Source organism: Triturus cristatus, chromosome 2_1 (genome assembly GCF_964204655.1).
Source record: "Triturus cristatus chromosome 2_1, aTriCri1.1, whole genome shotgun sequence".
Classification (NCBI taxonomy): Eukaryota; Metazoa; Chordata; class Amphibia; order Caudata; family Salamandridae; genus Triturus; species Triturus cristatus.
The window spans coordinates 979,974,597-979,995,084 of NC_140581.1; the positions used below are offsets into that span (position 1 = coordinate 979,974,597).

The 20,488-nt window shown below is 45.8% G+C and overlaps 1 protein-coding gene across 3 annotated transcripts in view; it reads left to right on the forward strand.

Moving 5' to 3' along the window:
• The first annotated feature begins 279 nt into the window (after positions 1-279).
• MLANA (melan-A) overlaps positions 280-20,488 on the forward strand; it is a 41,846-nt gene continuing 21,637 nt past the window's right edge. Inside the window, exons 1-3 of one of the 3 annotated variants that reach the window (XM_085634163.1) lie at positions 280-449; positions 3,234-3,339; positions 13,178-13,274. In XM_085634163.1, the coding sequence (XP_085490289.1) occupies positions 3,260-3,339; positions 13,178-13,274 (177 nt within the window). In that variant the 5' untranslated portion in view covers positions 280-449; positions 3,234-3,259. Of the gene's footprint in view, positions 450-2,089; positions 2,304-3,233; positions 3,340-13,177; positions 13,275-20,488 lie in introns of those variants that run through there. The other 2 variants (XM_085634169.1, XM_085634177.1) reach the window with 2 other exon arrangements.

Here is a 20,488-nt window from a genome sequence, read left to right on the forward strand (position 1 = left end):
ACATTCATCTTTGGTAGGCACCGGGAGTTTGAGTGATGTGCCCAGAATCACAGGATGTTCAGCCGACATCGAGACTGGAACCCAGGTCCAAAGTCGCCAGCTCCGGAGGTTGCGCCACGTCCTCGCCCATCCTAACAAAGTGCATTCTGGTAATTGCAGTCCTGGTTCGCTTCAGTGTGCCCAATTGAGGTAACACATCTGAAGAAATGTTTCTCCTCCCTTTAAAATATAATTGGTCTGCAGTGATGAATGTACTGAGGCCCTCAGGGGTCCTGAGTGTGGTCCCGAGCGAGGAGCGGGAGGAGGGTGCTCTGATGCCTTCACGCTCATTGGAGTGAATCAAAGGCTTTTGGGAATGCGGCCCCGTGATAATCACGAGTTAAAAACAGATTAGGTAGGCTCGAGCTCCTTCCCAGGCGGCAGTTGCGCAGGTCTTCGGGGAGCTGAAGGTAGGTGCGCGCGAGACGGCCGTTATTAGCCATAACATCTTTATTCTTTTTGAATCTCTTTGCTACTCCGTGGTTCATAGTTCTTTCTTTCCTTACGAACCAATATTTTTCTTTGTGAGTTGTTTACCTAAAATGCCACAGTCATTTTCCAGTGTGCCAAATTTCGGGATCACGTAAGGGGTAGTTTGCCACAAATTTGGGTTCTTGTATTTTTCCCATTTAAGTCTTACTGAAGCTGAGCAGGTTTTAAAAGGGGAATAAAATGGTTATTTTCAGGACTTTAAGTGGGATGACAAAACTGGGGTAGAGGGAGGGGGGGGGGTCTCAAAGTGGCGTGGCTAATGTAATTAAGAGTGTGGCTGAAAAATACAAGCTAACAATCTGTGCTTAGCATAGTGTGTCGCCCGATTTGTATTTTGCTGTTTCTGTCATTACATACAGATATGATACAAGTAACATCATACCTACAACAAGTCAGGACTATTGGCTTGCACTTAAAGCCCTGGTGGACACCACGAAAATGTTGCTGCTCCTGAGTTTCAAAAGGAGAAGAGAAATCCAGAGAGAAAATGACTCTTTAAAAGATTTCCCTTCCCCTACAACGCTCACCTGGCATGACGTCATGCCGACACTTCTCCACTATTGAATAGGCGCGCATGGATGTTCCTGCTGTCATTGCAGTCCGCCTGTGCCAGGGCACAAAACAGAGCCCGATAGAGATCTGTTTTCGAGGCCTCCTTTAAAAAACTGCCGGTGCTCAGCACCGGTGAGACCCGGCCCACTTAAAGCCCTGGTTGTTTGTGACTGAAAGTTGGGGATGACTGGGGATTGCCCTTGTACGTGTCTATTCGTATCTCTGTGGGTCGCAGTCGTCCCAGCATGACCGTCCTTACCACACACTGATCGCCTTCGGCCCCCGCCCACCCGAAAATTATGAGCTCGATTTTAAGCATAGTGTGTTTAAAGTTGCCTAAGCAACAACAAGTTAATAGTTCTAAATAGCATGCTAATTTGGCAGACTTGACCGTAAAAATCCATGCTATGTCGACGTTTTTTGTGGGATTCTCATCCAAAAAGTGTCCTGTTTTTTAACGTGTAAAAACGGGTGCCCGTTTCAGACGTTTGCAGACCTAATTTAAAACATTATTTACCATTTCAAATTAAGCGTTACTGGTGATGCACTCTCAGGTCCCCCCAATCTCCCCCAACAAAAAAATCTACTAGTATTGAACTGGTTATAACATTTATTTACGCGCTTCTAGTAATAAAAAGTGAGTCGGTTTTATTCCGCTCATGCACGAGGTTTGTTTGAGAAACAGTCTCCTCGTTCCATTGAGTTCTTTACTCAAAATTTTCCGCTAGGAGCTGGCCCTCCAGAACAATATCGGACAGTCAGTCTGGTTTTATTCAAACCTCAGGCCCTTTAAGAGACCACATTTGGGTTGGTTTGAGAGACCCCTCTTCAATGTAGAAGTGAATGGACCTCAACTGTTGAAGGAGAGAACGGCCAGAAGTGCCGAATCTTTCATTCTCGCCTGTTTTCGTACTTAACCCCCCCCCCTCCAATCCCACACCGCCGCTAATAGCCTCACCTGGGAGAAATGCTCACCTGGCCATGGCCTTAATGACGCAATCGACAGGTGGAATGTGACTGAGGACGCTTCGCTCGAGCATCGAATCACAGCCACCGTTTCTACTAAATTTTGATCCATTAAACTTGTACGTTCTGCCGCAGATGCACAACCGAGCTGAAGGGTGAAGGCCGGACCGCGGCGTTGGATTTACCGCGACCAGGAAAGTGTTTTCAGCAGCGGCCGCGAGATCCCTCCAACTAGCTCTTTGTGTAAAATACTGGTAATCCAACAAGTACGATTAAAAAAAAAAAATACCGGAATGGGGAAATAGACTGGGTGCATATATGCCGCCAACATTTTGAGCTTGGTAAGAGGGAGACTTTAAAAATAAAATGGGGTGAATTGATTACCCCCCACCCATTGACTTTCATTGAAGTGGAGATTTTAGGTTGAATATTTTTTTTTTTGTTGATTTAATAACCAGATGCAATGAGAAATGAAACCCAGGTCATGGGCTGGCAAACATCTGAGTGCCCGAGCATAAAATAAACCTTCCCACAGCCCTCCCATCCCGTCTCCTTCCCCCATTCAAGCTGCTTATACATGAAAGTGGAAATTGGGGCTCAGCGCATTCTTGCTCACTGTGGTGGTGTAGGGGTAGTGTCCGTGTTCAAGGCGGGGGAGGGGGTGTGTGTGTAAAAGCCGTAGACATCTAGGGCAGTATAGTTCGCGAAATTCAGAACATAAAAGTGACAATGTCCGCGGAAGCCGCCCCATCCCGCTGTAGCTAGAAAGATATGCGCTTCATGCCTAGCGCATACCATAGGCGGGGAAGCCATCCCTGAAAGGTAGGTATCTGATCTGTGCTCCGTAATGAACGTATGTTCTGTAATGCCGCGCCCTAGGGCTATACCTAGTTGCGTACCTTTACGGGACTTGAGGTAGGTAATTCTGTCAGAGACTGAAGTGGAGATTTTAGACGGGAGACACCAAAAAAGAAATCAATTTTGGCACTAAAACCGAATAGGATCGGTTGGCATGCATGCGAGTGGACCACTCGCGCCTCAAATGTGACAATGTAAGAGTTTTTAAGTGTACCTTGAAATGGAAGTATGTATTTTGCCCTTGAGGGGGTCTGGGGAAGCCTGTTTAGAGAACTGGGGTTTGGCCTTCCAGCTCTGTTTTTAACACTCTATGGTTGTGTTCTCAGCGTCAGGCATCTGTCACCAGCACACCATGCCCCGGTACGCAGGCGCCTCCGGCTCGACCTACAGCAGCAGAGGAGGGCGGGGGTCCGGAGGCCTCCGTGCAGAAGAGTGAGTAACGCCCTTCCAAGACGTCACTCCCGTGCATGCCTGGCCTTGAAATGTACATGTATGCTTTAATGTAGTGTATCGTAACCTTTTGACTTCTGTGAACCACTACTGGAAGCCAGGAACCCCGGCTTAAGCAACTTCCACAATTTGTAAAACTTCAAATGCAGCCAAATACAGAAACGAGTAATCCTCAAAATAGACAAATTAAGAAATATGTTGGTTTATGATGTAACAAAATTAAATTCAATGGGGAGGTAAGAACTTGTCGAATTTAGATTATATTTGTAATTTTTTTTTTAAAACTACTAGAATGTAGCATATTTTATTTGCTCAATTTACAGCCTCTTTGTCCGCACTTACTGGTGTTTCAGTAGCGGCCACCAGTCATCCACACTAGATTGCTTATTGTACTTGCTTTGGTCCACAAATTCTACTATGCATACCAACTTAATTTTTGGCATCTAATTGGAAACTCCTTCACACTTGCAGAGCAGTGATCAATTTTCCTGTGTTATGTATATAAATTGTGTTAATATGTTATTAATTTTCTAAATGAGTGCATACCCCAAGTTACCAACTGCTGTTTAATACTTTTTATTTTCTATTCTGCACACACTATACAATTCTGATCAGTATCCATTTCCCTAGCGCACGCTCCTCGAACCCTTTCCCTCTGCTAGCAATGGGTTTTGCCACGATCTGGTACGTCCCTCCTTTATCCAGCCCGCACTGCTAGAAATGGTGGGGGTACAAGATACATCCCGATGTGGCAGGTATTAATGAGCTGGATCGGAATCCACACCAGCCTCCATGAAATGTGCTGACTCTGGCCCGGTGAAGTTTTCCAACACCGAAACATGTTCAGCGACACTGGTTCTTGGCCTGAATTGTGTTCAGAGCAGAAACCTGCATGAGGTGAGGGAGATCGCATACTTACAATTAGCATTGGGCCCAACACAAATGCATCAACCAAAGGGCCATCAGCCCTCTTATTTTTCTCAGCCTGGCTGTGAGCTACTGGGAAATTAATAAATTTATATAATCGAGGCACCATTTACGTTGTCACTTAAGTACTTTCACCAAACTAATGTTTGGTGGCAGGTTTTTGACTCTTCCAAGTTCTGTAGGCAAGAGATGTATGCACTGTAAGAATTGTGGAAATGGTTCTATATGAGCAATTACAGTAGATAAAAAGATTATTTCATCTCTACGAGCTAAGGCCACCTCTTACATTCCGCTTTAAATCCATACATTTTACAATGCAAAGCCCATCATTTGACTCACTTACGAATGTAGAAGGAAATTACTGACTACAAAAACACATGGACCGGAGATCTTCTATGGGAAAGAAGGCCGAACATGGGACAAAATACAGGCCAATGTGTGTATGTATAGATATTTATCCAAGCTTTGCAATAATGCATCACAGTTGCTCATAGATTTTTGGCCTGAACATACAGCAGTTAGCCCAGCGAGGGCCATTTGTCAAACAACAAAAACTGAAAGACAAACTTATTAGGAAAGGTAAATTGGCAAGAAATAAGTGGATCAAAGCCAATCAACACAGCTGTGATCTAGGAGGGTTTTGGAGTACAGCTCCTTGATCACAGGCTGCCAAGGTGTACACAAAATAACTGAAAGGCAACCTCCTCAGCACATTTAATTGTTTTGACCTATAGTAGGGTTCACAGGTGAATTATCAAGTGTTCATGCTGGGACATGTAGTCCTTTTCAGGCAGTATTCTCTCTAGTAGACCTCCAAATGTGCTAAGGAGCACTGGCGTAACGAAACTCGAGGAGGCTCCCTGCAAGGCACGTCGAGGGGCCCCCTCCGGGATCAATCGGGAGTTCTGCAGCCAGAGTGCTGTGCTGAGCGGGCCCCCTGGAGCTTGGGGGGGGGGGGAGGGGAGAGATGTGTTACGCCCCTGCTGAGGAGGTTGCCTTTCAGTTATTCTGCGTGCCCCTTGGCAGCCTGTGCTCAGGGAGCTGTGCTCCGAAACGTGTAAATTCTCAAAGGAGAATGCGGGTTGGTTTTATCAAAGAATTCTCAGAATTCGATTTGCTGTGGAGTGCATCTTTAAAAGTGGGGGCATGTTGATGAAAATGTTATATATATCCTTTGTCTTGGTACTAGAAAGAAATTGGGTTTTAGTTTGGGGGGGGGAGTACCCACCAAGTAATCGCAACCATGAAAGTCAGAAAATAAACATGAGCTCAACCTTCTAGTACCTATGGCACAGAGCATACAGTCCTAACTTAAAATAAATGTATTTATACAGCAGTGAAGTCAAAATGCAAAACAATAAAAACCCCAAAACAAATTGGAAAAATTGAGTAAAATGTAACAGACTTTTAGTTTTTGTTGTAGAAATGCCACTGAGTGCCAATGATTGTCAGTGGTTGCAGTAGAACAGGACCTAGGCACAACTTGATACGGACCGTGATAGGGCATTAACTAGGTTGGTTCTGGTCAAAGATTTTACCTTCTGACTTTAGTACTTAAAGTCCTAATCCACCACAGGAGCTCACTTCTAAAGTACCCCCCCCCCCCTCCCCGGGAGGCACTAGAGTCGCAGATTGGCAGCAGAGGCCAATAGGATAGTCCAATTCAGGCCTAGTTGCAGGAAAATGCATCTTGAAGCGGGTCAGCCTTATGACCCTTGGAGTCCACTTCCTTGTCCTGGGTATAAGAGAAAGAGTAGGTCCAGTCTTCTAGGCTCTTGTCATGTCTTAGACAGTAGGTTCAGTCCTCTTCCGCATATCCAGGAATGTTCTGAAGTGGGTGCCTTTACATGCCATACTTAAGTCTGAGTGTCCAATAGTAATCCTAGTGGCTTCCCACATCAAACACAAATTCAGTTTTGGACATTTGCTGTACCCCTACAAACTCTGAGGTAGAAATCTGAAGTGATAAATCTTCGCTTTCAGCAAACATACAATGGACACACAACATTATTCTGGCTTTCTGTTTCCCTCCTTTGACGTGTGTCCCAAATGTCATATGAAATACCACAGCAGACCTGTCAAGCAGGTCTTGACACTCCAGCAGGTTCTGAAACGGAGAGGTGAATAGGGGGCCCACTATGATGCAGGCCAGTCTGGCTGGGGGGGACAATAGAAGGGTGCAGGCCTGGGTGTTAGCCACATCTGCTTGTGACAGAGTAGGCCTCTTTAAAGTCAATTAAGTACTTGGATCAACCCACATGCCACCTTGTCTGTGGCACAACACCACCCAAGTACTTTGGTCACTGCAGTGAGAGCAAGTTCACACCTCATTTATGCACACTGAAATGTTAATTACTAGCTGGCAGAAGGGAGAGCGCAAAATGCAAATCTAGCTTCAGTGAGTTTAGGTAAGGCATAAGTGACTTTCTATCTATAGAATATTTATTACACATTCGATTTCCCCAGTGAATTGGGCTTGTAATATTTAACAAAGTCTAAAAATTATATTTGTAGCTGTTTACTTGGAAAAAGTAACATTTATTAAACTTAATATTGTGTCCCAAAGTTTCCTATGGGCGAATACAAAATACTTTGAGGAAGAAAAAAAACACACTCTAATACAATAATAAGTTGAATACTTGGCCTTGGGTCTCCTTCCAAAAAGAGGTAAAAATCCTGTCCCCCTGCTGGCATGAAAGAGTAAACACTTCTTGCAAATTCTTGAGTTGCTTGTGATGCATCATTGATGGACTGAGTGACGTTGCACATGACCCCGCCTCTAGTGGGGAGTCTCTGCTTCCTGGACACCCAGTAAGATGGAGATATATATATTTTACCAGTGCATTAGCGGATCCTACAACACAATAGAGCCATAAACAGGGATCAGGCGCGTGGCCAGACTCTACATGCAATTTCACAACAACAAGAAAGATCTGATAGATTTTGTACTAGATCAGGTGCCACAAAGGTTGAGAGGAGGTAACGGAGAAAGGTGCCTGAGACAGCTGGAGAAGAGGTACATTTTACATTTTAATAGCAAGATCCCTAATGGCCATACACTGAGGAAGACTTGTATGTCCATTTGTAAAGAGATGGAGAAGGTGGTTAATTGTCAGATGATCCAGAGAGTAAATAATGTATTTAGGTTAATGCTCTGGGGTTTCTCAAAGGATATAAAGCAATTGAGGTCATGAATTTTAATTCACTCCATTTAATATCATTGAACCTTTTGTACACGGCTTTAAATTTATTTGAACAGCACTTTTAATTGTAATCAGTATGTGACCAACCTTGTTGAACATTGAAGAATCAAGGGGCACTGGCCCAAAAAAGTGAGAGCAAATAGATGATCAATGAATTATGAGACACTTGGATATATTTCAATTTTGAAAGTATTTGCATATCCTATTTGTTGATTTTTTTTTTTCATTGGTAGTTCATGTTATTATGACATTTTAATAGTAATGTGATATTTGTACAAGGCACAGGTCACTTTACTTTGAAAAGGACATTGCACATGGCACTTTTTTATGCATATAGAGTGTTTGGCCCGAAAATTGGGTCTTGAACCACAATACGGCTTGAAATGGGCACTTGCCCTTGATTTGGTGAATTATTTATGCTCCAAATGTAATTTTATAATACATTTTAAATAATTGAAATGTATTTTAAATTAACTGACGCTGTCTGTTTGCCATTATATTTGCTACAATACCAATACAAGTATGTCACTTCATAGACGATGCTTATTTGCACAATGTACAGGTTATTTGTCCCCATAAGCAGGATTGCACATGTCACTTTAATTTTTGAAATGGTGCTCTGTCACTTTAACCTTGTTGAAATCTTATTGATGGTATAAATAACAGAAAAAAAATGGCGACAACTTTAGGTTTGACAAAGACAGCTTGCGCGGTCGAAACTAGATACCTGGTTGTGTGTGTGGTCAAAAATAAAAACTCTCCACAGCGAGCCCGAGCATGCGGAGTCTGTTTCTGATGTTGGAGCAGTCAGTTGTAACGCGAGAGAGATTATATTCATATTCACGGGGGGGGGGGGCACAGGTTGGAGTGCTGTTATAGTTAGGTGTTGAAATTCGGTAAAAATTGTTTAAACCACTGTAATTCACGAGTAATAGTTTGTGTTGACTGTAACTTGCACTGCTTCTGACCTCCTCTATTACACCACTTGTGACATGTTGAATGACAACACTGACAGGATGCAAAGAATGTCACCGCATCCTTTAGGGTTTGTTGACTTGGAAGTAATTCAACACACTACATCTGTGGACAATATTTTGTTCACCATAAGAGGATTATCCTTATAAAGGCTTCACGTAACCCCCAATTTGAAATCGAGAGGTTGACAGGTACACGCTTGCCGCCGTAGAGCCACCTTCTGTCGGGCCTGATGTAGGACGTTCTGTAGTGAAGTATAAAATGCTATACAGATTCTGGAGTTAAGCTTGAGGGCATATAAACTTACAGCCATGCTTACATCAGTATGACGGTAAACCACCTCCGAGTGTTTAAATTCTACATTATTTAATAATCTGCACTGCCTGTCTTTAGTGAAGTTCTGTAAATAAGTGTGCAGAGTTTATAGCATTTGCTTATACCACTGTATTACAACTATTTAATATGGGCACATGCCTAGATATCCATTGGTGGGTAACGTATTGTCAACAGCAGCTTTGGTCTTTCTCACATGTTTTCTTTTCACTGGGCTTTGGCTTTAAGATATAACCTTACCACATCCCTTACATCATCTAGGGAACTTTTTAAGATTGTGGACTCCCTATGTTCCCTACAAGTGCCTGATTCAGTTGTGAGCTCACAGGAGTTGTGTAATAAAATCTCAGAGTTTTTCCATAATAAAATTGAGGATATCTATCTAGTTCTGGAAACACAGAGGAGTACCCTGGGGGCTCACTCTCCCTTGGCCCTCGCAAAATTAGAGTCCTGGACCAGAGATCCCACTAAGACCCTTACCCATTTCCCGTCGCTTTCCCTGGAGGAGCTTGATCTTCTGTTGGACAGGACAAAGTCGGCCTGTCCTTCGGACCCTTGTCCCCTGAAAGTGCTGAAAGCATGTAGGGACACCCTACTAACGCCTCTGATGGAGGTGATGAATGGTGCTATAGCACAGGGTACTTTCCCGGCAGCCTGGAAAAAGGCGATAGTGAAGCCCCTGCTTAAAAAGCCCTCCCTGGACCCAGAAATGCTTAAAAACTTCAGACCCATATCTCTGCTGCCTGCCCCAGACAAAATGCTCGAATCCCACCTTAATTTTCATCTGTCTGCTTTCCTGGATTCCTCTGGGTTTCTGGACAACTCCCAGCATGGATTCAGGAAATTTCATAGTACGGAATCTGCACTCACTATGGTGATGAATAATATTCAAACGAAGGTGGATCAAGGTCAGACCACTCTTTTGGTCCTACTTGATCTAACGGCAGCATTTTATACCCTGTCTTCCTCGACTTTAACATCACGTCTGAGGGAGGTAGGAGTGGCGGGTCCGAACCTGAGCCTTTTGTCCTCTTTTTTAGACCTAAGAGAGCAGAGGGTCAAGCTTGGAGAGTTCCTCTCCCCTGCCAAATCCTTGCAATGTGGGGTTCCACAGGGGTCGGCCTTGAGCCCGACCCTGTTTAACATTTACGTGGCCCCACTTGCGAGGCTTGTGAAATCGCAGGGGATGGAGGTGGTGTCATACGCCTATGACACCCAGATCATGGTGTTCCCTGGCTCACTCGGTTAGTACATCCGTGTTCAACTTTAGGAACTGCATGCAAGCAGTCTCCGAATGGATGATCCTAAAGTTGAACGGCGATAAAACTGAGGTCCTGATCTTTGGTAAGAATCAAGATATTTGGTCCAGTGAGTGGTGGCCCCCATCTTTGGGAACCTGCCCTATTCCATCCCACTCTGCCAGGAACCTTGGCGTTATATTTGACACCTCTCTGACTATGACTCTCCAGGTCAATAGAACGCTGGCCACCTGCTGGGGGGTTAGATTCTTAGGAGAATCGTCCACTATCTTTCCCTCCAGGCTCGTAAGCAGATTGTGGTTGCGCTAGTGGGTTCAAGGTTGGACTATTGCAACGCACTATATGCAGATATCAACAAGGGTCTCATTCAACGCCTCCAGGCTGTGCAGAACGCTGCAGCAAGATTTGTTCTGGCTGTATCTAATGCTTCCTCGGCTACATTAGCCAGGAAGAGTTTGCACTGGCTTCCAATCCAGCATAGGATCTCGTTCAAACTTCTGTGCTTGGCGTATGGAGCCCTATTGGCCGGATCCTCTGATGCCTTAGGTTCTCTGCTAACCTGCTATATCCCAAGCAGGTGTCTACGCTCCTCCGAGATGAATCTTCTTGTAGTTCCCCGTTCCAAGAAAGTCAGATGGGGCAGCAGGGCCTTCTCCAACGTGGCCCCTCGATTATGGAATGCCCTCCCCTCGGAGATTAAGGCCCAACCTTCACTAGCCCTCTTTAAAAAAGCGCTCAAAACGTGGTGTTTCATCAAGGCCTACCAGTAAGCAAGTTTATTTGATCTAACTAGCATTCTTTGGTTAGGCGCCTTGACGCCCATTGGGCTTAGTAGCGCATTACAAATTGGATTTCATTCATTCATTCATTCAACCTACTTTCAAACACACTATGCAATCCACCCCATGTGCGCCCAGCCTTTACCTTTAGTTAATTCTTATTTTGTTTTTTTTTTGTGTGATTTGATTTTAAATTCATGTAGCAGTGTGAATTCCTAACGATTATGCAGCCCCTCAACTGGATCTGGTCAACCTACTCTGATGTAAGCTGTAAAGCACATTAAGCTTTACAAAGGAAATGAGATCCATATCAAAACTTGATGGTAATGCTAAACTTAAAACTATTTTGCAAAAGCCAGCTTCAGAACGATTCCACTTTGTTGCCCAAAGTTTCCAGTAGCTGTTTACTGTTGCACACAAGTTGCTTTCCTATAGGCATCCTTCTCTCCTGGAGAGTGATGTACATGACTGTTAAAGAAGAGGAAAAAGGGGTCTGCTGATAGTAGAGGTGAGTACTTCTCCTGGGGCAGGATTTTTGAGCCCAAAAGGTGAGCTTCAAACGTGAACTCGCCTTTGAAGCGCAAACTGATTACGCATGGTAGAGGCTGCTCTTTTTGCTTTAGCGGACAGGCCAACATCTCTGGCAGAAAGGAAGAAGCGGTTGCTGTACTTTGCAAGACAAAAAAAAAAGTTTAGACCTTGGTAACCACACCTGGTTTGAGGTAGGAAGCTCCACATGCTGAGTGAAGGGTTCTGCGATACTGGGATTGGGCAGAATTGTGTACCCTGGGATAACTTGGTGCCACACTTCACAGGAAGTCATCCGGTTGGAGAGACTTAGTAGCCCAATTGGCTAGATAGACACCACATCCCAGTAGGCTCATAGTGAGCATAAAAGTGGCTCCCAGACTTCAGTCCTCTCTCAATTTCAAACATGATTTGACGGACTGCCCTGCTGTTCCCTGGATCCAGCAAAGAGAGGCTGCACCAAGGCTGAAATGCACCAGCTGCATATTGGGCTAGCAAAGAAAGGACTGTGCCTGTGGTGCCCCACTTGCGGGAAAGTCATCCCCTAGCCCCACACCGAGATGGGACCTCTAACAGTCAGTTGGCTGACTCCTTGTTAGAGCCACAGGGCCATAAAAACTCGGAAGCCTACTCCTTTTCATTTGCAAGCCAAGAAGCTGGACTCCAAGGTGCAGCCTGAGAGACGGAGTCCCAACTGGTTAAGTTGGACCCGGGTTTGCTGGATCCGGGAGAGTCATCTGACTGCAGTTTGGTCGCCCAGCATGAGTTACTGCAAGTTGACGGAAACCACTGGTTTTGCGGTAACGGGAGACCAGTGGAAACTGGTTTCATGCTGGATTTCACCCAGACTTTGTGGAACATTGACCTCTGGGGCCAACATATTGCCCCAAGTCCCCCCACCCCTGCCGCTCATCGACCAAGGGGTCGCCACAGAAAGACCCCAGACACTGCTCAATATCTTTAGCATCTTCAGCATCCTGCATCAGGACCTTGCCCATAGACCCTGGAAGTAGACTGGAGACTGCTTTACCTGTGTGGTAACTGTCCACCTAGACCTTATTAGTCCCTGTGACTAGCTCCCTGTTGGAGTTGGTCCTTGTAGCTGTTTTCAAATTACTTTTTGTGGCTAATCCTAAGCCGTGAGTCACAGGTTTCAATGGTTTATGACATTGAGCGAAAAGTTCTGATTTTGTTTCTTTAAAAATGTGCATTTTCAGACTCCTCCTGTGGATTGTCATTGAGCTGTCTTACTAAAGATAAAAATACTATTTTTATAAATTGGTTATTGATATATTATTTATTATGTTGTGTATTCTTCTTACTAAATTGTTTTGGTGCTTCTAAATGCTTTACACTTGTTCCTTGGATAAAGCCTGACTGCTATAAACCACAACTAGGGCCGGACTGGGAACTGAAACCAGCCCTGGCAAACTGTTCGGATGGCCCCATTTTGGGGGGGGGGGGGGGGCTGTTTGCTATGGCTGGTTTCATCTAATTTTGTTACAGGGGGCCGATATTGCCAGCCCCAGCAACAAAAATGGCCCCCAGGGCCCCAAAACTGGCCCCCCACCCTGGCAGCTCACCAGGGAAACGCCCGGTGCCCGCTACGGCCAGTCCACCCCTGGCCACAACTACCGAGAACTGAGCTAAGGTTTTACAAACCAATCTGATTGGGCCTGATACGGAATTGTGACTATTACACAGTGAGGTTGCACACCCTCACTGTTTAACTACTTTCCTGACGGGTGTTTTTTGGTGTTGAGGATTAATATCAATGCATATTAACATTTAAACTCCTCTTTTGCAAATTTTTCAGAGCTGCTGGAATTGCTATTCTTGCAATAGTTGTTGCCATCTTGTTCATGGTGGGATGTTGGTATTTCAGAAGACGCAGTGGCTATAGCTTACTTCAGGTAAGAACACTAGCTTGATTGCTCACTTGCAGGGAGGTGGGGTGTTAATTAGAAAAGGTAATGGGTTGACCGTGGAAAGATGAGGCTAGAAAAGCAGGAGGTTCCACCTTTGGAGATTTGTTCATAGTAATAGTTTGTGGTCTCCTTCCTAATGGAACACTGTGGGTGAGTTTCAAGGGAGTTAATGACTGACTGACTGACCTGAAGGCGCTTCTGCGTCATCCGTTGTCTTGATTGCAATGAAGATTGCCTTTTCGCTGTATTTAGGGCAGTTTTTGTGTAAAGATATAACTGGCCAATTGGGACGTTAAAGGGGAGGGAGCTGAAGTGCGTAAAGTGAAGTCATTTAATTTGTCACATTTAAGACACACTGTCTTGTGTGTCCATGCCTGTACTTGAGCTCTTGCGTACAAATCGGTGTGACTTGAAATGAATGGAGAAGAGGACCCCATCAAAATGCTGTTTAAAGGGATTGATGGGAGGTTCTTAATTTGCATATTTGCAAAATGTGTGGCAAGCCTTTACTAAAAGTTGGATGCCACCTAGTGATAATAGTGATTGCTGAACTTTGCACTTATTCCCCCCCCCCCTCCCCTCCAATTGTCCCTCTTCTGTTGGCACACCCATAAACCAGCCTAGACTTGTATTGGCGCACGTGTGATTCAGGGCCAGAGACCACCCACTCTGTCCTCTGTACCATGCATATACTTCCATTAGGGCTACCTTTGCTATCTGTCATACTTGCTCTAAAGGTAGCCAATACCTGCTGGCAAAACATTATTTTTATTCCTCAAAAATACGTTTTTGCTTCCAGATCCTTCCACAAAATGCTTTTCAAATGTGACATTGAACTTCTCAAATGCGGGTCCTGAATCTTCTAGCACTGAGGGGTTGAAACCACTGAAGTAGCTAAAGGGAAATAAGGTCATTTAATTTTGGAGCATGCTTCTTGGAAGGTGATCAATATAAAGGTGCTATTGAGGTAAATTACTGGGACCTGGCAGTGTCGGCCGGCATGACTTGCGAGTGGTAGGGTGCAGGGGGTGGCTTGGGCACGAGGAAGCACAGTGGGAAAAAAAATATATAACCCTGCTCTTGCCACCAGTCCCGCCGATGGTTTCTCTTGCTCTTGTCATGGGACAGGGAGCCAGGCTCCCCTGACCAATCACAACTCTGCAATGCAGCGTTGTGATTGGTTTTGAGCGTCTTGGTGAGACGCTCAACCAGGGAATGGGAGCCTGGGCTTGTACTTCATGCAGGCTGTAATGCAGCCTGCATGGGGAAAGAGGAATGTGCGCATGACTGGTTTGGGCGGCCCGAGAGGGCCGACTAAACAGTCACTGCGTACATAGGAGTGGGCAAACCACTCCTCCCTCTCCTACCCTGCTCCGCTTGGGCAGAGCAGCCCTGCCAAACTGCCCGCAACGGAAGGAAATATAAAATAACTTTTAGTTCTTATCATTTTATATTTCCTTTACACTGCTCAAAGCAGTGGGGCGATGCTCCACCGCCATAGCAGAGGAGCCACCACTGGGACCTGGGCATTGTAAGCGTACTAGTAGGGTGCAATCTTGCACTGTACTTGTAGTCTATTTTATTTTTTTAAATAAGCAAAGCAGCACAATGGTTTGTGCCCACTCAAAACTTTCGCAAGTAACCCTGTGATGTCTTCAGAAACTTGTGGAATGTGGTTTCATCATTTTACTTGCATTCCAGATACACAACCTCCTGTGTTTAAGGAGCTATTTCTTGTTATGTAGAACAGGGGTAGATGCATGGTGCTCAAAGCAAACATTCAGGGTCCACACCCCTCTGGGACATATAAACCTACCCTTGATTGGAAAGTGATATAGATGAGGGAGTACCAGGGAGGGAAATTAGTTCTTGTCTTGAGGTACCTGTGATGGCTTGGGCTACTTTATATGTAGGCATAGTTAGCTGTTTAACAGATGCTGAATGCAAAGGCCATAATGAGACTGGTACCATAATGCTCTGAGATTGGTGGGAAGGGGCGGTATGAACTAGGGGTGGGAGGGATTAAGGTTGTCATGATAACTTGTCTGCCCAAATTAAGGGATTAGAGGATAACATCACTCATTTACATACATTCCTCTCCATATATAGCTTATTAAATGGGTCTAATACTTCTCACCAGAGGTTGGGTATCCACAGGTGTTATGGTGTTTTTATACGTACAATTCTTTAAAAGTTTCAACATCTGCGTTACTTCTGTTCTTAAGGAAGTTATGTTACACCACTTGTGCGTGTCACTCAAACATGACTGGTTGTTCTGCTGATACACTCCGTTAAAAGTACAGAGAAGTGATGGGTAGAATGCAGTTCGGGCGGGTCTATTCTATTGAAGCAGGACCGAGATAGGTGATCTGTGTCTAAAATGTGGTGAATATGGGAACTGGATCAATCTAAATCAGTGACTTTGTAAGAGATTCACAAAGATGAATGAGAATCGGCATTACACACACAGTGTCCAGTTATCTTTTACTTCATCAATGTAATAGTATCTTTGCATCTTCTGTGGACCGTTTACAGTCTGTTTCGTATTTCAAGCCATGAGTTTCTGAAACCTGGCAGAGGCATCAAACTAAGATAACGGCGCATATTTTGTGTGTGATGGTGTCCCCCCTCCATTGTTCTTGGCTGATAAGAGTCTGACACATGCATAAGGGCATGGGTGGATCTTCAGTTCAACATATATCAAACACCGGGCGCATGCAAAAGATGTAGTGAGACACCCGGGGCTCTCTGGAGGGGCCATCAACCAGATGCATGCGAATTGCATCCTCTGGCCAGAGGCGATAAAATAAAGGGGCGTAGATCACACGTTGTCTTAATGCTCGGATCACACTCTAGTGTATGTTTTGTGGGTCTGGGAGTTGCTTGAGGCTTATACCGCAAGGCACCATACCAACTAAAGGGCACCTTGTAACACTGGCAACTAGGGTGTCTTTCCCCCCCCCCCTCTCATGCCTTGTGGCATCAGCTGCCTGACCACGGTCTCCAGCCTGCTCCAGAGCCTGGCGATTGCAGCCACTGTGCGGCCACCTCTACCTACCAGCTGCTGCCATTGCCTGCTCCATGGCCTGCAGTTTACTGGGTTTAGCCACTGCCTGATCACTGCAGTCGATGGTGTGCTCTGGCTCTGTCTGATGCCCCTTAGCCCTGTGGAGACTACGGATGCACCTCTTGCAGGAGCCCCGCCTGCTGCTCCTTAAGTCACGCACTTCTCCAGCGGCTGTCCCTGCTCCCGCCTCAGTGCTGCACAAGTTACTTGCACACACTGATCCCCAGATGTTCATCCCTCAAGATCAGCCTGATTCTGCTTTCCTTTGTTTGCCCCCAACAGTTCTTCAGGCTTGGCACCAGCCTACCCGACAGGTCCCACACTCCCGATGACTCCGGCTCTTTCAGAGGTTTCCCCCACCCTTCGGACAGACCTCTTGCCTTGCGCCAGGTGTGTGGAACATTAGTGTTTCATATGCTAATAAAAGATAGTATTTGTACCACAAAATGCGGCAGTGTGAAGAATTGTTGTCCTTACCTGACCTCGTTTTGCATCCCCATTCATGGCTGATGTGAATGCCGCACCCCTGGGGGTGCCACCTCTGAGACCTTTCCCTCCACAGCGTGCACTTGTGGGTGTGTTAGAGCCCTTCAGCAAGCTTTCTGATTTCCCCCTTCCCACCGAAACGGCGTTCCATCAAAGGAAAACCTGCATAGGAAGTCTGGAGAACCATTTTATTGCTATGCGAGAGGCTGACAGTCATCAAACGCTCCCTCCTGCTTCACTTCGCTGGGGAAGAAATTTACAAATATTTTGAACATCTGCCCAACACCAGCCAAGCCACAGACTGATTAAGCTGTTGGAGCGATCACTAATTTCAACTTGCAATTAGATCCAGACTTTAAACTCCGCCAATGCGAAGGGGAGTCAATTGACGCATTCTATGCATGACTGCACGTACTAGCCAGCACCTGTACCCAGATGACCAACTAAAGGAGAAAAGGGCCCAAATAATTCAGGTGCATCATAAAAAGAATCTGAGAGGCCTTATCCCAAGGCAACCCATCAACAGTTTAAATGATAACCTGGTCCAAGCACGGTCCCATGATCTGTCTGCCGCGAGAGCCAATGAAATGGACGGCACCATCACCCAGGCACTGGAAAACACCACTGTCTTCAAGACTGAGCGAGCTGACGCCATCTGCACAAAAAGGTAGAGCTGATATGACCAAGGCACGTGACCCTCACCAACAAAGCCTCACTGAAGTTACTGCAGCCGTGAAGAACACTTCCTGGACGATTGTACCACATGCTCCAGAAAAAGCAAAAAATGTTGCTTCAGTCTGCCGGGGAGGAGCCAAGAGAAGAGGCTCCAGAGTGGGGATACTGCGGTGCGACAGCTGTCCCTAAATGATCCAGCGCTGCTAGACCCTACTATAAATACACCATGGCAAAATCAGCAGCTAAAGACTCATCCCCTGACGATGAGGAAGAAGCTTACTTTATCTACTACACAAGCGAGCTGGGTCTGAATTCCAAGCTCTCATTGAGACAGGGGCGTTGATTAATGTTATGGGAATCCAGCACTCCAACAGCCTCAGACCCAAACCAACACACTCCCCGTCTCCTACCAAGATTTTCCCATATAGCAGCTAATTACCACTAGCCCTACGAGGGCGCAGGACCGTGCAGGTGAAATCCAATGATCAAAGACCACAACGACATTCCATGTAGTGGATAAGGAAGCTTGCAAGCTTTTGGGGAGCCACACCACTGAAGATTTGGGCCTCGTGTCACTTTCCTGAAATGTGAAAGTGCTTCTGACTGATGACCTACTGAACCAATTTCCTGGCTTGTTTGATGGCCTCGGATACTTGAAGGCCTCTTCAGTTAAACTACACATTGATCGATCAAGTCTGTGGCACAACCGCCACATCCCAGTTCTCCTTCGACCACTGCTTGAGCAAGAACTCGACAAACAGGGAGTGATTGAAAAAGTATCAGGACCGAATCCCGGGGTGTCCCCAATGGTGATAGCTGCAACAGCCTGGAAAAATATGCCTCTGCATCGAAATGCGTCTCCCGAAAAGTGCCATCCAGCGGGAATACCACAAAACACCCACTCGGTCCGATGACATAGCTGACCTGAACAGCTCAAAGTGGTTCTCAAAACTGGATTTTGGAGCAGCTGATCGTAGCCTGCATTTATCAGAAGAAAGTAGATATATCAACATTCACCACTCATCTTGGACTCTGTTGTTACAAATGACGACATTTCGGTATGTCCTCGGCTGCAAGATATTCCAGGATGCAATAAAGGAAACTCGATCAGGACTTTTAGGTGTCATGAATGTGAGTGAGAACATCTTCGTTCACTCAGCGATGGCAAAAGAACATCACAGGCACTTACCAGCCACCTTGAAACACTCTGGGAGCATGAGTCGCGGTATACTGTGAGAAATGCTCTTTCAACTTTTCATTGAGTTATTCGGCTAGGTCTTCACCCAAGATGGAGTACAAGTTGGTCCTCCAAAAGCCATCAAGCAAGCCCCTGCACCATTCACGGTTTCTGAAGTACGCAGTTTCCTTGGTATGGCTTCTTAAAATGTTTTTTTATTATAATTCCACTCCTTGCAACCCGTGCTAAACCGCTAAGAACTCTAAGCAAGGCCGATGCCGGCTGGACATGGGACCAGAAGGAAGATGCTTTCCAGAAGATAGATGTTCTCCTGAATAATGCAACTATGGCTTATTTTGATCCCAAGAAGCACATTGAACTGCTCGTTTATGAGAGCCCAGTGAGGCTGGGAGCAGTAATCACCCAAGAATTCAAGCCTGGCAAATGGGCACCGCTAACGTTCGCCAGGAAGGCACTGACCCCAACACGCATGTTACTCCCAAATCGAAAGGGAAGCCTCGGCTATCAAGTGAGCACGTGGATAGTTCCACTTCTACCTAATCAGTAGACCTTTCAAAGTGATCAAAGACCACAAGTCTCTTGTAATGCTGTTTTGAGGCTCCGCACCGCATCCTTCACCACAAATCGAGAGATGGGCCATCCAATTGCAACATTACCGCTTGAAAGTAATATACCGACCTGGTTCCAAAAGCCCTGTGGACATCCTCTCCCATCACTCTCCTCAAACAGATGACATTGAAACTGATGGCGTAGATGCTGTCTAAGATTATGTTCACATCATCTTGCAGACTGCCTGCCGTAGAGCACTTGGCCTCAGTGGCATCGAAGAAGCCATGAAAGGAGATGCAGTAATCATGAAAGTGAGAACAGACTTGTAAAAATGCTCTTGGCAGAACTTCATGCGACATGCAAATGAATGGAACAGCCAGGACAGGGAGAGGTTGGTCAAAATGTGGAGAGTACGCAACAAATTCAGCACCACTCAAGATGGCATTCTGCTAAGAGGACACTGGCTCTTAATCCTAGCCATGCTACAATGTCATATAATGCTGCTGACCACCTTTTCAGGGGTCTGAATTCAAGCGTCTCCCCTGTCACCTTGGATATACCACCACTGCATCACTTCCCAATGGCCGCAGGCAAACGGTGAGGCTGAAAGATTCATGCGTACATTGAATGAGACCCTCTGGATTGCCACTATGGAGAGGGTGAATCCTGAACTCCGCCTCCAGAAGTGCATCAGAGTATTGCGGATTGCCGCACTGTACCACCCAACAAACCCCATGGACTCTAATGTTAAACGAACCCAGTGGGACACTTTCCCAACACATCCACAGTGAATCCCTAGACCCCACCCCACCCCAAGATTCTGTGTACGCAAGGCAACGAGTGCATTATTCAGACGTGGTGCTCAAACACCTGATCCTGCCAGGTGACGGTCCTTATCAGAGATGGCAGTCTTCAGTTGAAGTTCAGAACACCTTTCGAGCAAAGGGTATTCAGAGTACTGAGAGTTGATGACAAGATCCGAGTACAAGGGCAGCGAGTCAGTTGCAAGAAACATCTTGTGGTTTAAGAATGCAGACTCCAAAGATGACACGGAAAACGATTGGCCAGAAGCTGAAGACCCCAGTGAGACCACCCCTAGCCAAAGGCACCCCTAGCTAAAGGAGTTACCACCATATGATCAAAGCAAACCGAACAGCCGAAGACACCCAGACAGCTCACAACACCAGCAATAATGCTTCCGGCCAAATCCACGACCAAATCCGT